We start from the raw sequence: 17,971 nt of genomic DNA, 5'->3' as shown, positions 1-17,971 counted from the left end.
CATAATCATTTGCTTTTATCTTCATGTGAAAGCTTTTCTTGCGATCTTTCGATTGATGTATAGACCGGTTGTACATTTTTACGTTTTATATCAAGTTTTCACAGAAAAACATTGACCCTTGAAATCCACAAATTTGGAACACCCTTTTCTTGCGAGGTAAACAAACTTTTTTTTCTCTCCAGGAGTACATATTTTTACAAAATAATGACTTCGCACTCTGAAACCAATAAAACTCATGCTTAGTAATGTTTTATGAATGGTATGATGATTTTTTTTGTGAAAATATCAGTTAAATTCAGGTGTTCCACAATTGTGGGAGACACAATAACATCTCACAATCATGGAACAGGCAATTTGGAGGCAGTGTTTTGCTGCTCTGGATAAAATAGTCTGGAAATGCAGTTTTTGTTTAAAAAGTACTACTTTTACTAGTGGAATAGCAAGCGAATGACCAAATAAAGGCCCTACAAATAGTAGGGTCGGCAGAAAAGTGGCATTTTGCATCCTATAGACAAATTAACACAAAAGTGTTCCGAATATGTGGGTGTTCGAATATGTGGGATGACTGTACTCAAAATAAAATGGAACGCCCCACAAAATTGCCACAAATGGATGAAGTTCACCCGAAACAAGAAGCACTCCAGCAGATTGAATACATTTTATTGTTTCTCAAATTGGCGGCGGCCTAATTGATTGCAAAAGGTATCATTTTTATACCCACAAATCAAACCAGAACATCATTTAAATTCACGTTTGCGGCTTCTTCCCCTTGTTGGCTGGATTCGTTTTTACGAGGCGTGATTTTGTGTAATTATCATTGGCTTATTAGGGGAAGTGATGACATGGTTTAATTCACTCACCACAATAGCCAAATCAAAGATGGAAATGAAGCACTTTTTCAAACTAGCTTATTCGCAAATTCCTAAAAATAATCATAATCATCAACATCGAAGATTAATCGTTAATGCATGCATGCATGTAATCGTTGAGAATCTATTTGAAAGAATCCAAGATATGCACAAACGTTCATCGAGATGCAGCTCAATTACAGAACCAGTTTCGAAGAATATTATTTTTATGTTAATTTTAATCTCTTTCGAGCCTGCATCGTAAAGCTGTTTAATTGAATGAAAAATTGACGAATCAAGAGAGTTAACAAGAATCGATAGCTTTGCTCACTTGCGCTGAGAAACGTTTTTTTTTTCTTAATTTTGTTTTGTTCCGTTTTATGCTGAAAACTTTACAATAAAAAGCGCAAATGTGCGGAATTTGTCAACTTTAGTTATTTTCATCTGCTCCTCTGACGCGATGATGTGAGAATCACTGTTTTAGCATGTTGTAAATCCACTCCTAATGGGCTGAGATGATTTATGCGGGAACATTTCGTTTAATTACAATGGTCTCGGCTTAATTCTGATTGAAACGACATGTGTCGCGGTGTGTGTGTGCTCCTGGTTAAGATGTTTCAGCATAAAATCGCTACATGAAAATAAACTAAATCCAACAGTTTTTCGGAAGCCACTCGTTTGTCTGCCTATTTGAATGGACTCGCGCCGTTGAATGAGTAATACATGCATGTTTACTTTTGGTTTAGTGCTATACTTATTCAAATGGTTACTAAACATCTGTTCTGCTAGCATCTGTCCGCCCGTCATCGGATAGAGTGTTTTGATTAATGTTACATTTTCATTAACATTCCCATCAAGTTTTGACGAAGAGCTTTGTCAACTTTTTTTGTTCAAATGCATAGGAATATTTTTTGAACATTTTTTAATACATCGATAACTCTGTGCTCTCTTGTGCTAAGCTTGCTTGGACTTCTATCTAGTTACCATAAGAGAGCACAAAGGCATTGATATATAGGATTTGTGTGGACATTAGGGTGACCAGAATATTGGACTTTTGTTAAAATCTCGCTCCACAAGCTGTGTTAGGACTCTGGGTCAAATATGAGCAAAATTGGTCTCATTTACCCATTGATACTCAAGGGTGAAGTTTGTATGCACTCAAAAAAAAAAAAAAAAGTTCGCGTAAACGTGAACAGAGTTCATGCCAACGTGAACCAGGAAGAAAACTGTTCACTTTCATAGTGCAATGCACTATAAAAGTTGAACAGTTTTCTTCCTGGTTCCCGGTGGCATGATCTCTGTTCACGTTTACGCGGACTTATTTTTTTTGAGTGTGGAAAACATCAAAAAAAGGTATGAAAAACTCAATTTTCTTACGGTTTTGTGTGCAGGGCGCGCTTCTTCTATCCAAATATTCTCAAAAGTAAGATTCTCATTGGAAATTTAATGTTCTACAACTTTGTCCAACATGCCAAAGCTGTAAAACTTGATCTTGAAAAGTTATAAGCGATTTAAATATGTCATTTTTGCATGAAATCCCGCCCGTGTGGATAAATCGGACCGCGCACTGGACTCACAATCCAGAAGTTGTTGGTTCGAATCCCGCGGCGAGCGCTCTAAAAATTCTTTGTGTAAATATGGGTATCCGGCGCCGTCGCTCCGTGCCGTACTCAAACACTTAGGAGCCCAGGGCGGCGAAGTCCTTGTAGTTAAAAGGAAGACACTAGTGATTGGTACTAGCAATGGTGGCCGACAGCTATAAAGTCAACTTCGTTTTTTTTTTATAAATTTAGCATGAAAAACATTTTTTTCACAAACTTTAGGCGATGAGTATCAATGGGTTAATCTTAACCAATTTTGCTCAAAATTTACACAGATGCTTAAAATAACCCAATAAACCGTTTTTCACTGGTGGAGCAGGGGGTCATTTTTTCTGAGCACCCTAATGGGCATGCTTATCTGAATATTAATAATTCTCGAAATGAATGAACTGAGCCTTATTTTTGTTCTTTTTCTAATACAGTGGACTCTCTCCTTGTCGATATTGAAGGGAACGTCGAGAGCGGGAGGTATCAAATTATAGAACGAAAAATTAAAGCATGCTTCTTGAAGGGACTGAAAAAAAATATTGACAGCTGGAGCAATATTGATACCGAAAAGATCGACTGCCAGAGAGTCGACTGTAATTATTGCAGTGGGGCGAGGTGGGGGGTCAAAAAACGATTTCTTTATAACAAAAACAATTTAAATAACATCGAAAAACTGTTAACGTATAATTGTTCTAGGATAGTTTCAAAAAAAAAAAATGGTGGAATTTATGAACTTTACCTTAAATCGCTTAAAATTTGACCCTAATCTGACCCCTTAGAGGGGTAGAGATTAGAGGCGTAGAGATTTTTAAACAGTTCCTTTTTCGAAAGTTCATTCTTAGTCAAAATCGTACCTCAATTTGAGACAGCTTTCAAAATGACAGGATATGTTCTAGGAGTAAGATTTTTTCAAGTCATCTTAAGATGTCCCCAACTCAATCCTTTTAACAGAATTTAGTTTAATTGAGAAGAACATAAGGAAGGTTAAAATCCTTTAAAAAAAATCAATCTCATCCCCTAGATCTAATGTCACTCCCACTGCTGGTTTTTAAAATTCATTCTCTACCTAATTTTTGTTTTTATCTTCTTGTCTATTTTTAAGAAGATCGCAATTTTTCTTGTTTAAAAAAAACTTGTTGATTATAAAAATGTTTTTTTTTTTTGGGAATTCATATTTCAGCTCTAGCTTTAAAATCAAAAATATAATTAATTGTTTTAGTGTGTTATTTTTGTCTAAAAACTTCTTAACATAAGCAAATTATCAAATTAGTCGCACTGCAGTTACAACAACTTTCATATAGCATTGATATTTATTCAGTTTAACAACGATGTTAGGAAGCTGTTCAACATGTTTTGGTATAAACAAAAATAAAAAAAAACACATTCGCTCAAATTCTGAAATTTGTTTTAGATGAACTCTTAAATTAATTCGGATTATACAGACTCTTAGAAAAAAAAAACGATTTTATAACATTCAGTCGTTACAGAAAACCTTGATTTCGAGTTGAGCACCGCCCAACCAGGCCACCCAATGGCTAAGCGAGAGACAAGAATAAAGTGCGACGACGGACGATCATCCCAATTCCCTTGGTGCACACCGTTAAGAACTCGGACCAATTAACCTGTTCTGTGTTGGCTTCTGTTGTAACCCGGGCATTTCTTTCATCGCAAATGATATTGACCATTAGAGCTTAGAGCTAGAGTGGTGAGATTCCTTCGTTTTTATTGCTGTATAAAAATAAATTATAAAGTAAATAAAATGGCGCTAGAAAGCATACTTTTGTATTTTGTTCTTTTTCTTTGGCTGATGCTGATGCTTAAAATTTGAATGTTTAAATCTTGTTCTAAATGGATTTGTTATAGCGTAATGAATGCGGTTTCGTTTCACACCATTGATTATAAAAACTCTCCCATGGGTTTGATGACAAGTTCGTGGACCTGTAACATGTAACATCAGTGGATTAATTGATCTGGCCTTTCGACAAGGCGCCGGCGTCTCCAAAGAGGCACTTACTTGAACGTGATCCGGCGTGGTGATGGCGTAAAGAACCGCTTCGGCGACATCCTCGGGTTTCAATTTTGGCATGTACTTAACGAGGTCGTTCTCGTTGACGGTGTGATTAGCGACGATGTCACCCTCCACCAGTCCTGGGCTGATGCTCTGTAACGTGTAGAGGGGAGGGGAAAGAGATAGATTTTGGGCAGCGAATTAGTACACTTATCGAATGTGACCGATGGCGAACGTCGTTTTCTTACCGATACTTTAACTTGACTATCCAGATATACCAGCTCCTGTCGAATGCATTCGGTAATTGCAGTGACAGCGTACTTGGACGCCGGGTACATTCCGTTGAGTGGCCTCGTTCCCGGTACGGCTTGATGAACCTTGTGGCCGAATATGCTGTTGACATTGATGATGTGACCGTGGACGTCTCGAGCCTTCATCGATTTCACCGCTTCCCGAGTGCACAAACAAAGTCCAATGATGTTGGTCTCCATTGTCGTGTACAGATCTTTAGTGTTGTTCTTCTCCGTCAGCAGGCACTTTGTGATCACGCCAGCATTATTGACCAGCAAATCAACCCCACCGTAAGCCCCTTCAATCCATCCAAAAGCATGCTTAACATCCTCTTCCTGAGTTATATCACACTCGACGCAATTCAAATTTCCAGCCACGTCAAACAAACTGGCACGCAGCTTCTCCACCTTATCGCGTCTCCTGGCCAGTGCGCAAACTATCATCCCGGCTTTAACCAGTTCCCTTGCGATGGCTCCACCGATGGCCCCACTGGCTCCGGTCACGACGGCCACCTTGCCTTCCCATCGCTTCATTCGGTCGGTGATGCTCATTTTTGCTGGCCTAATGGAAAAGGTGTAGTTGGTTTAATTGATGTAACAAAACGGGTCCGATTTTACGAGTCCTGTCGCAATCAATTAAGCTCATATTTGAGATTCGGGCTCAGTACACCTACACAGAAAAAAAAGTCATGGTAATATTACATCTGGGAAGGGGTACATCTTTTATGTCAGAAAAAATGTGTAATTTTACCCCCGAAAATGTGTAATTTTACCACTATTCTGGTGTAATGATGCTTTTTCAGTCTAAATTGAGGTAAAATTACATCACAAAGAGGTAATATTCAACCTTCCATATTACACCTTCCAAATTTACACAATTTTTTGCTGTTTAGGGGATCATGCCCTGAAATGGAGCGGTTTTGTAGCTTAAGTTTATTCGGAAACGTTGTTGTAAATAAGAGAGGTAACTTTTGGCTTAGTTGAAAATTATCAATAAGTTTACTACTACACAGAAAAAAAAAATCATGGTAATATTACATCTGGCTTCCCAGGGTACATCTTTTATGTCAGAAAAAAGGTGTAATTTTACCTCTGGAAATGTGTAATTTTACCACTTTTCTGGTGTAATGTCACTTTTTCAGTCTAAATTGAGGTAAAATTACATCATAAAAGAGGTAATATTCAACCTTCCAAAATTACAGCTTCCAAATTTACATTATTTTTTTCTGTGAAGGAACGGCTTCTACGCTTCAGGGTAAACTTTGAAAAAAATGATGTAAGTTTTAGAGAGATTTTTCCAGCGTAGGTAGTAGAGTGGTCCAAATTCCGGCTTTCTCGGGGCTACCCCCTGAAATTCAAATTTGAGCTCATTATGACCACGGGAAGCCCTCCCTCTAATCGCTTGAAGTTTGTATGGGAAAAATCGTCAAAATGTACGGAGAAAAGCAACTGTGTTTCGAAAAAATGACCTTAAAATTATTTTTTGTAATTGATTGAAAGTAATTGAATGTCTAAAAATTCAAATTCATTTTAACAAGATTCACGGTCTTTGTATTGACCCATTTTTATTTGAGCATAATTTTAGTTGCATTCTACCCAAGAAGGGTTAGATTGGGTCCATTTGTTTCGTTTTCGGTAATAAGGCTAGTATAAAATTTTATTTAAAGTTTTTGTCCCCTACACCCTCCCCCTCTCAATATCGGCCCGAAAAATCAGAGAGCAAAAACATTATTTTTTTCAAAATAGTTCACATTTTCAATGGAAACTGAGTTGCAATCAACTGAAATCAATGTAAAATGCAGTCCCCTGTGTTTAGAATCAGTTTAAGAATTTAAGCGTTAATTCAAATATCTTTTGAATTCTAGTGAAATTTCGATGTGCATAACCGTAAAGGGATTTTTTTTGTAATTTTTTTTTTCGAGATTTTACATTTTTGTAAAACAATGATTGCATATAAACTGTACGGGTAAATAATGCATTTTCAAATGGTTTTTTCATCGATACGGTTAAATTCTGGTTTGTAATTTCAATTATTATATTTTTTTATGTTTTGTTACTCCGTCCCCAGGGTCGAGGGACAAAAACTTTGAAAAATATTTGCATCGGCCTAAGGGGCGTGAGGCAATGGTGCAAATTTTCTTGATCTGATTAGTTTCTTATGTTATTTGCTGAGAATTATTGCTGCTCGATACTCTGATCAAAAACCACGTAAAAGTGTATGAATACCAATTTTCATCCTGTCTAACCAAAGTATTGACTGTGAAAACGGTTTTTGATGAATTTTCTGAAATCTAAAAAAACGATTAACCGGTGAATTTTGAAAAATATTGTTGCCATTACACAGTAAGGTCGTTGCAAATAATTATTAAAGTTTATTTCTCTCTCCTCTGCAATTCATCAAAGTCAGTCAAATTGTTCATTTATATTTTCTTATGATCACTTTTGCCCTTCTGGTCTTTCTTTGTCGCCACTTTTCACTTTAATTAGCCCAAATGCACAAACTCTCTTCTTTATTCCAACAGCTTCTAACACGTTTGGATGTAAATCACGACACATTGCCCATTAAAGTTGAAACTAATTTCATCGCTCAAATAAAATTTCTATTATAAAATTTTCCCTTCACGTCACTTCAAGAAACTCACACCGTTGATCCGGATAATTTATTACGCACAAATGCAGCAACGAACCACCAGCCAAACCGATTTGGATATCTAAGTATCCGAGACTAGCTAATCCGACTAACCGACGAACCGCGAAAACCCGTGATCGAGACCGACCGACTGCAACGAAATGGTCCTGATAGGCTCGGCCGGGTCCTATTTATACAAGAATAATTTCGGCAAAAGTGTTCTCACGCTCAATCCTGGGTGATGATCCGCTCCTGCTGCTTCTGGCGCGCGTAATTTTTTGCTGGCGGGCGCCGCGCCGTCCGTTGATTACGCCCCGACGGGATGCTGCGGTGAGATGACCACGAGGTGAGAGAGAGAGTAAACAGTGGTTGGGGAAAAGGATGAGAGCTTGGACGTCGTCGCCGTCATGAGAGAGAGGACACCGATTGGTTGAGCTGGTTGATGGGCGATTTGCACGTGTGTTTGCCCCTGATAGCCAAATATTGAAAAAAAAAAATATAAAAAAATCATAGACATCCTAAAACACCTTGAAAAGCTTTCAGACTTCTGCGGTTAGGAAAAGATCGTGGAACCTTCATACCGTTAAAAGGACGACATAGAAAAATATTAGATGATAATTCTAAATTTTCGACTTGAAAGTCTTTTGAAAATTCCTATTTTGAAACTCTTCAAAATAAATAAGGTTTAGATTGGTAACCTTCAAAAACGTATTTATCAATGATAATGTTAATTAGCCTCTACTTTTTGTTTGTTACAGTCAAACCAAAGGTAAACATTTTTTATACGTTTCCAATGAAATAACAAAAAGTACCTTTCTGGCAAGAAACAACATTCACGACGAGAAAAGTTCCTGTTTAGATTTAGCTATTTTTTTTTTTTTACATAACGCTGTATCATGAACATTTGCCACACAGTAGAAAAATCATGGTAATATTACATCTGGGAATAAGAACATCTCTTATGCAAAAAAATGTAATTTTACCTTTAAAATGTGTAATTTTACCAATTTTCCGTAGTAATGCCACTTTTTAAGTCTAAATTGAGGTAATATTATATCATAGAAAAGGAAATAATAAACCATTCTCAAATTCACACAATTTAGACGGGCTTCGATTTGAAAAATCGTCAAAAATCAATTTTCAACCAATTTTTGTTCTTTTAAAAGCATTGGAAAGAAGAACTCCTAAAATTTTAGAAAATTTATGGGTATACTTGTTTTATGTGACTTAGCCAATGTTTTTTAAAATGACAATTTTTTAGGGGTCAACTTTGGCTGTGTTTTTTACTAACATTTCCTATGTTTTAAGTAAAAAGAAGTATGAGCAATTCTCTACCAAAACCGGAAATGGATTTTATTTGTATTTTTTGATTTGGCTCAAACTTTGTGGGGGCCTTCCCTATGACCAAAGAAGCCATTTTGCATCATTAGTTTGTCCATATAAATTTCCATACAAATTTGGCAGCTGTTCATACATAAATGGTACGTAAATATTCGAAAATCTGTAACTTTTGAAGGAATTTTTTGATCAATTTGGTGTCTTCGGCAAAGTTGTAGGTATTGTTGAGGACTTTTGAGAAAAAAATAGGTACACGGAAAAAAAATTTCCCGATTTTTTTATTAACTTTTTTTTCACAAAAACTCAAATTCCCATAATACGTATTTTTTGATTTTCGAGATTTTTTTATATGATTTAGGGGACAAAAATCCGCAACTTTTGAGCTATAGAGAAACATGGTCAAAAAATCTGCCGCCGAGTTATGATTTTTTGAAAAACTGGTGATTTTTGGAAAAAATTGAAATTTCATGCATAAAATTTTTTTGACCAAATTTTTTTATGCAAAATTGAATTTGCAATCGAAAAGTACTTTACAGATTTTTTGATAAAGGGCTCCGTTTCCAAGATATAGCCACCGAAATTTTGATTTTAGCGAAATATTTGCAGTTTTTCAATTTTTAAAAATAGTGACCATGAGTGACCATTTCTAGAAATATTTTTTTTGAAAAGTTCAGAAAATTTGCTATAAAATTGTCTAAGAGACATTGAAGATTGGACCTCTGGTTGTTGAGATACAGCGGCTTAAAGAAAAAGAAACACGAAAATTGAAGTTTTCTAAGTCTCACCCAAACAGCCCACCATTTTCTAATGACGATATCTCAGCAATGAATGGTCCGATTTTCAATGTTAATACATGAAACATTCGTGAAATTTTCCGATCTTTTCGAAAAAAATATTTTGAAAAAAATTTAATCAATACTAGCATTTTTAATGGGCATAATATTCAAAGTTTGGCCCTTTTAAAATGTTAGTCTTGATTTAATTTTTTTCAAAATATTTTTTTCGAAAAGATCGGAAAATTTCACGAATGTTTTATGTATTAACATTGAAAATCGGACCATTAATTACTGAGATATCGTCATTAGAAAATGGTGGGCTGTTTGGGTGAGACTTAGAAAACTTCAATTTTCGTGTTTCTTTTTCTTTAAGCCGCTGTATCTCAACAACCAGAGGTCCAATCTTCAATGTCTCTTAGACAATTTTATAGCAAATTTTCTGAACTTTTCAAAAAAAATATTTTTAGATATGGTCACTCATGGTCACTATTTTTAAAAATTGAAAAACTGCAAATATTTCGCTAAAATCAAATTTTCGGTGGCTATATCTTGAAAACGGAGCCCTTTATCAAAAAATCTGTAAAGTACTTTTCGATTGCAAATTCAATTTTGCATAAAAAAATTTGGTCAAAAAAATTTTATGTATGAAATTTCGATTTTTTCCAAAAATCACCAGTTTTTCAAAAAATCATAACTCGGCGGCAAATTTTTTGACCATGTTTCTCTATAGCTCAAAAGTTGCGGATTTTTGTCCCCTAAAACATATCAAAAAATCTCGAAAATCAAAAAATACGTATTTTGGGAATTTGAGTTTTTGTGAAAAAAAAGTTAATAAAAAAATCGGGAAATTTTTTTTCCGTGTACCTATTTTTTTCTCAAAAGTCCTCAACAATACCTACAACTTTGCCGAAGACACCAAATTGATCAAAAAATTCCTTCAAAAGTTACAGATTTTCGAATATTTACGTACCATTTTTGTATGAACAGCTGCCAAATTTGTAAGGAAATTTATATGGACAAACTAATGATGCAAAATGGCTTCTTTGGTCATAGGGAAGGCCCCCACAAAGTTTGAGCCAAATCAAAAAATACAAAAAATAAAAATGGTCGAAATCGGCCGGTTTTGTAGAGAATTGCTCAGTATGCAGTATTTTTTCTAATGTCCTAGACTATGCCTCTACGCATTTTTCTACTATTTAAATGATAATGGTGCCATGTTATAGCAGAAAATGTGAAAAACAAGCAAAAAATTGAAAAAGTTACTGTAAAAACATGAAAAATTTGATAGGCAGGTAGAATAGGCCAAAAACTACCAAAAACAAACATAACTAGATAAATGCAAATAAAAATACTAAAAATGAAACAAGAAAAACATAAAACAAGAGAAGTAACGTTTTTTGTAGAACAAAAGTCAATGTTTTTATAAGTTTCATCGAAATGAAAAAAATAAAATCAAAAAACATACTTTTTGCGAATTTGAAAGAATCGCCCTTATGCAAGCCATAAGAATGGGAAAATATTGACAAAAAGAAGGAATTTGAAGAAAAAAAAATTGACCATCCAATCAAGGAAAAAAAACGTGTTAAAGGGGGCATTAAGGAAAAAAGTGTAGGGTAGGGTATCATCATCAATGAGACACTTTTGGTTTTTAAACTTCAACGACTTTTGTATATTTTTCATCAGCGTGTTTTGAAGAGCTTTTTGCTGCATTTTTTTTTCTTTTAATTTGTTCTAACATTGACCAAAATATGAGATCGATCTGACTTCTACAGCCAGAGTTATTCAACTGTCTCATCGTAGACGCACTTGGCAGGAGAACAATGAGACAGCTGTGGAACAATGAGACATTCTACAAAAATCAATACTTTTCTAGTAAAACGTCATGTTTTTATATTGTTCCATTGCAGGTGACTTGCTTTGAACATTTTTAAGCAATTTTAACAACATGAAACTTCAATTAACAAAAGTTGTACTAAAAAGTATCTAAATTTTGTAAAATCCACATATTTTACCAAATAACTTTATATTTTTGGTTAAAAAAAGTTCAAACTCAATAAATATGCCAAAAATCACTTCCAATTCATGTTTTAAAAGATTTTCATAGATTTTGAAAAGTTTAATGAAGAAAAATCAAAGTGTCAGTTTTTTCCCATGGGCCGAGAAGAGTGGGGGACAATGAGACAGCCCTGGATTCTGGGTATATTCTTTATTTTGGTCAAACCTAATAAAAGGACATTGTAGCCCAACTCATGCCCTATGAAATGATAAAAGAAAATTGGAGAAATATTAGTTTTTGTGTTAATGGCAGCCTGTGAGCGAAAGTGTAATTTTTAGTCATAATTTACTTTTACACCCCAGAATCAAACATGTAACTTTGCAAGGGAGCTTCCATAACCAAAGCCACTATTATGGCAGACGTACACGGAGAAAAAAGAGTTCCCAAAATCGTGAACAAGCGTTCATGAAAATGGGAACCACGAACAAAGTGTTCAAATTTCATGGTACGTTTTTCAAAATCGTACCATGGGATTTGAACACTTTGTTCGAGGTTCCCATTTTCATGAACGCTTGTTCACGATTTTGGGAACTCTTTTTTCTCCGTGTAGACACACCTTTCCCCCAAATATGAGCCTGATTGGTTGAAACTACGTCTTGTGAGAGCCATTTTATCTTTGTTCCCCTTGTCTCATTGATGACTACTCTACCCTATCGAAGTATGCGGTTTTAAGTAATTATCGGTAAATGGAGAAATATATGTAGCAATGATCGACAACCAGAGACTCTACTGTATTTTTAATACCCAGTACGAACTTATATCACTTTTTGCCTTTCTTACAAAAGAAAGGTTTAACAAAAGAAAGGTTTAAGGTTTGCTTTTGGAAAAACGCTTTTTTCAGAAATCTTAAAAAATTCGTGCACGGCGAGGATTCGTCCCAGGAAAAAATCCTATTACTAAATTGAAGGTTTAGATGCGCTCTTTCGATTGAATTTTGGCCCGAAACTCAGAACTCAAAGTCTGATTTTTGAGAGCTCTTTTTCTGAAATACATGAGCGATGTCTGTATCCGCTCTTAAAAATTTGTGTCTTCCATCACTGGAAAACCGCTCGTAAAACCCACAATTTTTATAAGTCAGATCTGTAGCCGTGGGGTCGGAGACGAACATTTTATTTTTCGATTCACAATTTTCGACCAGTAAATGTGGTCAAAGCCATTTTTAGAGGTATTTTTTGGACTATTTTACAGATAACACTATCAAATTTAAAGAATTCAGTTTCAAACAAAAAGCCATTCGAAAACATGCGCCATAAACTGTTTGGGCCCAAAATTTGAAGCTTTTCCAAAATGTATTTCCAGAGATATAGCGATTTTAGTGTTTTTCGTCTTATTTTTACCCTATTTTTTCCTATTACATTTTTGGATTTATACAAAATCATATACTGAACATTTAATTCGAAGTCCCGGCTTCAACGCCAGCGCTTCAACGCCAGCGCTTCAACGCCAGCGCTTCAACGCCAGCGCTTCAACGCCAGCGCTTCAACGCCAGCGCTTCAACGCCAGCGCTTCAACGCCAGCGCTTCAACGCCAGCGCTTCAACGCCAGCGCTTCAACGCCAGCGCTTCAACGCCAGCGCTTCAACGCCAGCGCTTCAACGCCAGCGCTTCAACGCCAGCGCTTCAACGCCAGCGCTTCAACGCCAGCGCTTCAACGCCAGCGCTTCAACGCCAGCGCTTCAACGCCAGCGCTTCAACGCCAGCGCTTCAACGCCAGCGCTTCAACGCCAGCGCTTTTACGCTTGCGCGTTTTACGCTGCGCGTGAAAGTGTTCTTTCTGGCTTTTGATAATTGATCGACAAAGTGCAACAGCGATACATATTTTTTTAAGTTAAGCATAGACTAACAATAAAGATTGAGTACCCTTTATTTTTTTCTAATAATGTCAATCCAATATGTTTTTCTTAATTAAATTGAAATATCTTGCGACAAATAATGTACCGTAAACTGGGGTCAATCGGGACACATGGGGCGAATTGGGACATCAGTTTTAACCATGTTGGAGCACAATATTTTGATTTTTTTTGGTTGGTTTCGGTTAGAACAGACTCAGGCCAACAAAATGTGTGCATCCATTTCCAAATTTAAAAGCTTTAAGTGCTCTAAAAACTGCTGTCCCTATTCAGACTGTAGTCCCGATTCACCCCAGATTACGGTACTTCTGAAATTAAAAAAAAATGGCATTTTAGGTTTAGCCTCAAAAGATTCGAAGCTTTAGGTAAAATTCTCACTGGATGGTATCATTATGTTTCTGAAAAATTAATTGCACCAATATATTTCTCGCAGTTTCATCATTTTGTAAGAAAGGCTCTATTTCACCTCTGGTGATATTAAATCGGGTTTTGTTTAACAATATGACAAAGTCACTCCTAATTACGGTACCTCAGGACGTAACATCACTTCCGAATTCCGCCGTCTTCAATTTCATTATCAACACGTAAACATGACCTTCACAACAAGCGTTCGTTCGCTATTGCCGAAGAGATGTTGGCACTTTTGCATCGCAGGTAATTTATCGATGAAAGCGTGCAAAACAGTTTTCAATGGAACGTCCCGTAAATCTGGCGGTAAAGAGAGTGCCCGCCGGCGGTAAAGAGAGTGCATCTGACTTGACTTGGCCACATTGCGTTGTTCCGCGGGGTGGGATTGGGCAGTTAGTGGTTGGCAGTTATTGCTCTTGAAAAGACTACCCCACAGCTCAGAGTTTATTTGGCCATTCGTGTTGACTTGTGATGCGCCCGTGATTCGCGCAGTTTATATGAAAATATACATTTTATTAAGTGCTTACAGTTTTCCCTTTGAAAGTGGACGCGCGAATGGCCCCTCCACCGGGGCTCTGGGGCAGGGCGGATTGTTTTCGTGGGAATCACACACGAAAGGATTGCGGTGAATAAATACACGACAGGCTGACGGCGGCGTCGGGTTTTAACATGCCGTAATTTACTCATCGGGAAATGAGACGTCCGTTGGGGGTCATGGCTTATGTAAGGAAGACATTTTCGAACTGACAGCAGGAATGTTCTGCTTGTGGTATGTTCTGTATGATCGTAAATTTGTGTTCGTCCGTTTAGTGTGTTAATGTTTTATTAAAAATATTTTATAACAAAGCGGCAAAAAAAATATTTTTGCAATCATTAAAGCTTATACCGACGCTGTCGTGCTAACTTGTCGCACGTCGCTTTTTGACGTTTCGAGAAAACTTCTTAGCACCATGCTCCCAAAGAATAATTGTTTCTTCCTCCCATGTAGAATAATTGTTTCTTCCTCCCATGTAGAATAAATAATTCTTCCTCCCATGTAGATTCAGAAACTCAACCCACTTCAACGAATCATCCCTGCGGCAAACTTTACGAAGTATTCCTGGCCGTTTTAACGTCTGTTCTGTTTCAATGCATGCTAATGCTATGGCGCACAACAAATGCTTATAATTGACAAGAAAAACATATGATAATATTACATCTGGGAAGGGGTATGTACATCTTTTATGTCAGAAAAAATGTGTAATTTTACCTCTAAAAATGTGTAATTTTGCCATTATTCTGGTGTAATGTAACTTTTTCAGTCTAGATTGAGGTAAAATTACATCATAAAAGAGGTAATATTCAACCTTCCAAAATTACACCTTCCAAACTTACACATTTGTTTACTGTGTAAGGCTTTCTACAGGATCCCTTTAAAATATTGGCTGCGCTGTAGGCTTTGAATAGATTAAATAAGAAATTCAATATTAAGTTTACTAAAAGTCCACGAGCAAAGCATACCCATCTTGCATCGATCTCTCAGATCTGCCTGACACTTTTCTTTAGGTGAATTTTTTGGTTGTACATTTTTTTTTCGGGGGACCCCTTTGTTCCCATTTTCTGGTGATAATTTTATCATATTCGTGTTCCTGAGTCAATTTCACAATAGAAAAATACATAAAAAATTTCATTTTCATCCCTTTAAAAAATAAAGGTAAAAAAATAAGAAGCTGATATTTTTTCTGGTGATATCTAGTATCCTTGGAAACGAACTTGAATTTCATTAAATTTTAATCGAAGATTTTTTGGACTTTTTTAAAAGGGTTTAAATGCATGTTTCTACTGTGACATTGACTCAGGAATACAAATATGATAAAATTATCACAAGAAAATGAGATCTAAGGGTTCCCCGAACAAAAATGTACAACCAAAAAATTCACCCCACACGCAAAAAAAAATGAGTTCGCGTAAACGTGAACAGAGTTCATGCCAACGGGAACCAGGAAGAAAACTGTTCACTTTCATGGTGCAATGCACTATAAAAGTTGAACAGTTTTCTTCCTGGTTCCCGGTGGCATGAACTCTGTTCACGTTTACGCGAACTCATTTTTTTGAGTGCACTTACCATTGACCTAGAGTGCTCATATTTTGGCCAGATGCTAGTTCCATATGAACAAAAAACCCCTGAAAATTTCAGGCAGATTGGTGAGGTCCAAACGACGTCCCATACAAAGGGATATGCCCTTTTCGAGGACTCGCTCTTAAAACTATTTTGCAATAAGTCAAGTATAGGTGCATTTGTTTCACCGGTTCAGTAAAGTTTTCAAAATGTTAAGTTTGAATTAGAAATTAGTTACCTGAAGTTTTCAATGTTAAAAAAGTCCCGGAATTGAGAAAAAAAAGTTTATCGTTCAAGATTTGTGTTTGATTAGATTAGAGATAGATTATCGTTCAAGATTTCAATGAATGTAATTTTAATTTAGTTTTTTTAACTTTATGTAAATTTTACAGTTTTAAAAACTAAAATTGCACCTTATATTTTTCAACTATGCAAAAAAAAAACATCTATAATTTCTAAAAACAAATCTTTATTTCCCATAGAATATTGGTTTCATCTTTTGACATCTTAGTCGTTCAATTTAACGGATTTGATTCAATAAACATCAGTGCTCTTCCTTTGATTGATTGGTTGATCACACACTCGCTAAAGGAAAAACCCATTGGACAAGGTTTGTTTAAAATGTAAAACGCAAGCGGGTGGGCACCGTGCCAGGGTTGACAATGTTTACATCATTACGCGGGCACCAGCCCCACATGTTAAAGATCGTGTCACCACTCATTGGGTGCTTCGGTCGTTAATCAACCTGCGCGTATGCTTGCAAAAGTTCTAAGTATAATAATGAGTGCACTCTCGTGACGCATTAGCGCGATCTACAGGGTGGCGAACTTGATTTTCCCTTCTCATAAAACAAATTGGAGCACGTTCTATTCCGCATCGTTTGCGTGGAATGCAATTTTATGGTCTATCTGATGTGATTTATACCGTGCCAAACACTATAACACTCTTGGGACAAATATTTGCTGTGTCATAGAGCAGCGATTCCGGTGTGGGATCAAAGAGAAATTGCTGAGAGTAAAATATGCTAAATATTTTGATTTAATGAGTGTATTAACGCTTTAAATGGTTTGTTTTTATCAAAACCAAGGCATCAAAGTATTACATTTTACTGAATTTTGAACGCATGGGATAGTTTTAATTTTTTTTTAACTTTGGAGCGAATCAGGGGACGGACAAATGTTATAGTCATGTTTTTGCATAGTATTTGATTGTTTTGATTGATTATTTTAACAACAGATAAAGCAGAAACCAATAAGTAAACTGAATTCTAAATGTGATGCTTAAAATTGCTTAATTTTATCTTGGAGTTACCCATTTGCGTAAGGTGAAGCCGTTGATCATTTTTATAGAAAGTTGATCATTACTCATTTTGTGGTACAATCATTGACGTCCCAATAGTTGGCAATCATTGATTAATGACGATTTCCATAACATTACAAGGAATTGGATAATCGTTACCAAAAAGTATCAACACATGTAGGGTACTATTCTAAACAACACGTTGAAGGAATTTTGTCGAAATATTTATAGCGACGCAAAAATTATCTTTGAACGAGAATCGTGGCAATGATGGAAGTCTTCGCGTTAAAAAAATCAAATTAAATTATTCGCTCTACAGCATTGCCTTGGCGTTCTCGATTGCGAGATTCCTACACGAAACTAGGTGTCCGAATTCTTGATTGTTGAGGCAATTGCAAACCTCTTATTAAACCTAAGCTTCCATCCGTCCCGGGATTCGAACTGACGACCTTTGGATTGTGAGTCCAACTGCCTACCAGCGACTCCACCGAGGCAGGACCCAGGGAGACGACTCTTACACCTGGATTGAGCTTACGATCTAACCTCTAGGTTAGACCGGGACCAACAATTACTTCCCTGTCCGACGGAAGGCGTGATCGGACTGGGTGAGCGGCAACTTCACGTTAAATGGACCCTTACCTCGCACAAGGGCAAATAACTTTTGTAAATATGAGTGCATCTTTTTAACTCAAATTACAGTTTACATAAGGTATAAGAAGGATACACTCTTGTTTACAAAAGTTTTGTGTCCTAATGAAATTGAACGCACGAAATGTTTCTTTT

The 17,971-nt window shown here is 36.3% G+C and overlaps 1 protein-coding gene across 2 annotated transcripts; it reads right to left on the bottom strand.

Moving 5' to 3' along the window:
* Window positions 1–4,135: 4,135 nt before the first annotated feature.
* On the bottom strand, window positions 4,136–7,542 carry LOC120421360 (farnesol dehydrogenase-like). Of its 2 annotated transcripts, none has more exons than XM_039584549.2 (4): window positions 7,378–7,542; window positions 4,694–5,405; window positions 4,452–4,598; window positions 4,136–4,375 (listed from the first exon to the last, which is right to left on the bottom strand). In XM_039584549.2, exons 2-4 carry the CDS (start codon window positions 5,285–5,287, stop codon window positions 4,334–4,336), a joined length of 783 nt encoding a protein of 260 aa, XP_039440483.1. In that variant the 5' UTR covers window positions 5,288–5,405; window positions 7,378–7,542; the 3' UTR covers window positions 4,136–4,333. The 2 variants fall into 2 exon arrangements, with proteins under 2 accessions (XP_039440483.1, XP_039440481.1); XM_039584547.2 differs by having other exon boundaries at window positions 4,694–5,297; window positions 7,380–7,542.
* Between the last annotated feature and the right edge of the window lie 10,429 nt (window positions 7,543–17,971).

This window comes from Culex pipiens, chromosome 2 (assembly GCF_016801865.2).
Source record: "Culex pipiens pallens isolate TS chromosome 2, TS_CPP_V2, whole genome shotgun sequence".
Classification (NCBI taxonomy): domain Eukaryota; kingdom Metazoa; phylum Arthropoda; class Insecta; order Diptera; family Culicidae; genus Culex; species Culex pipiens.
The sequence above is the reverse complement of the archived record's forward strand: the minus strand, read 5'-3'. Positions and strand labels throughout refer to the sequence as shown.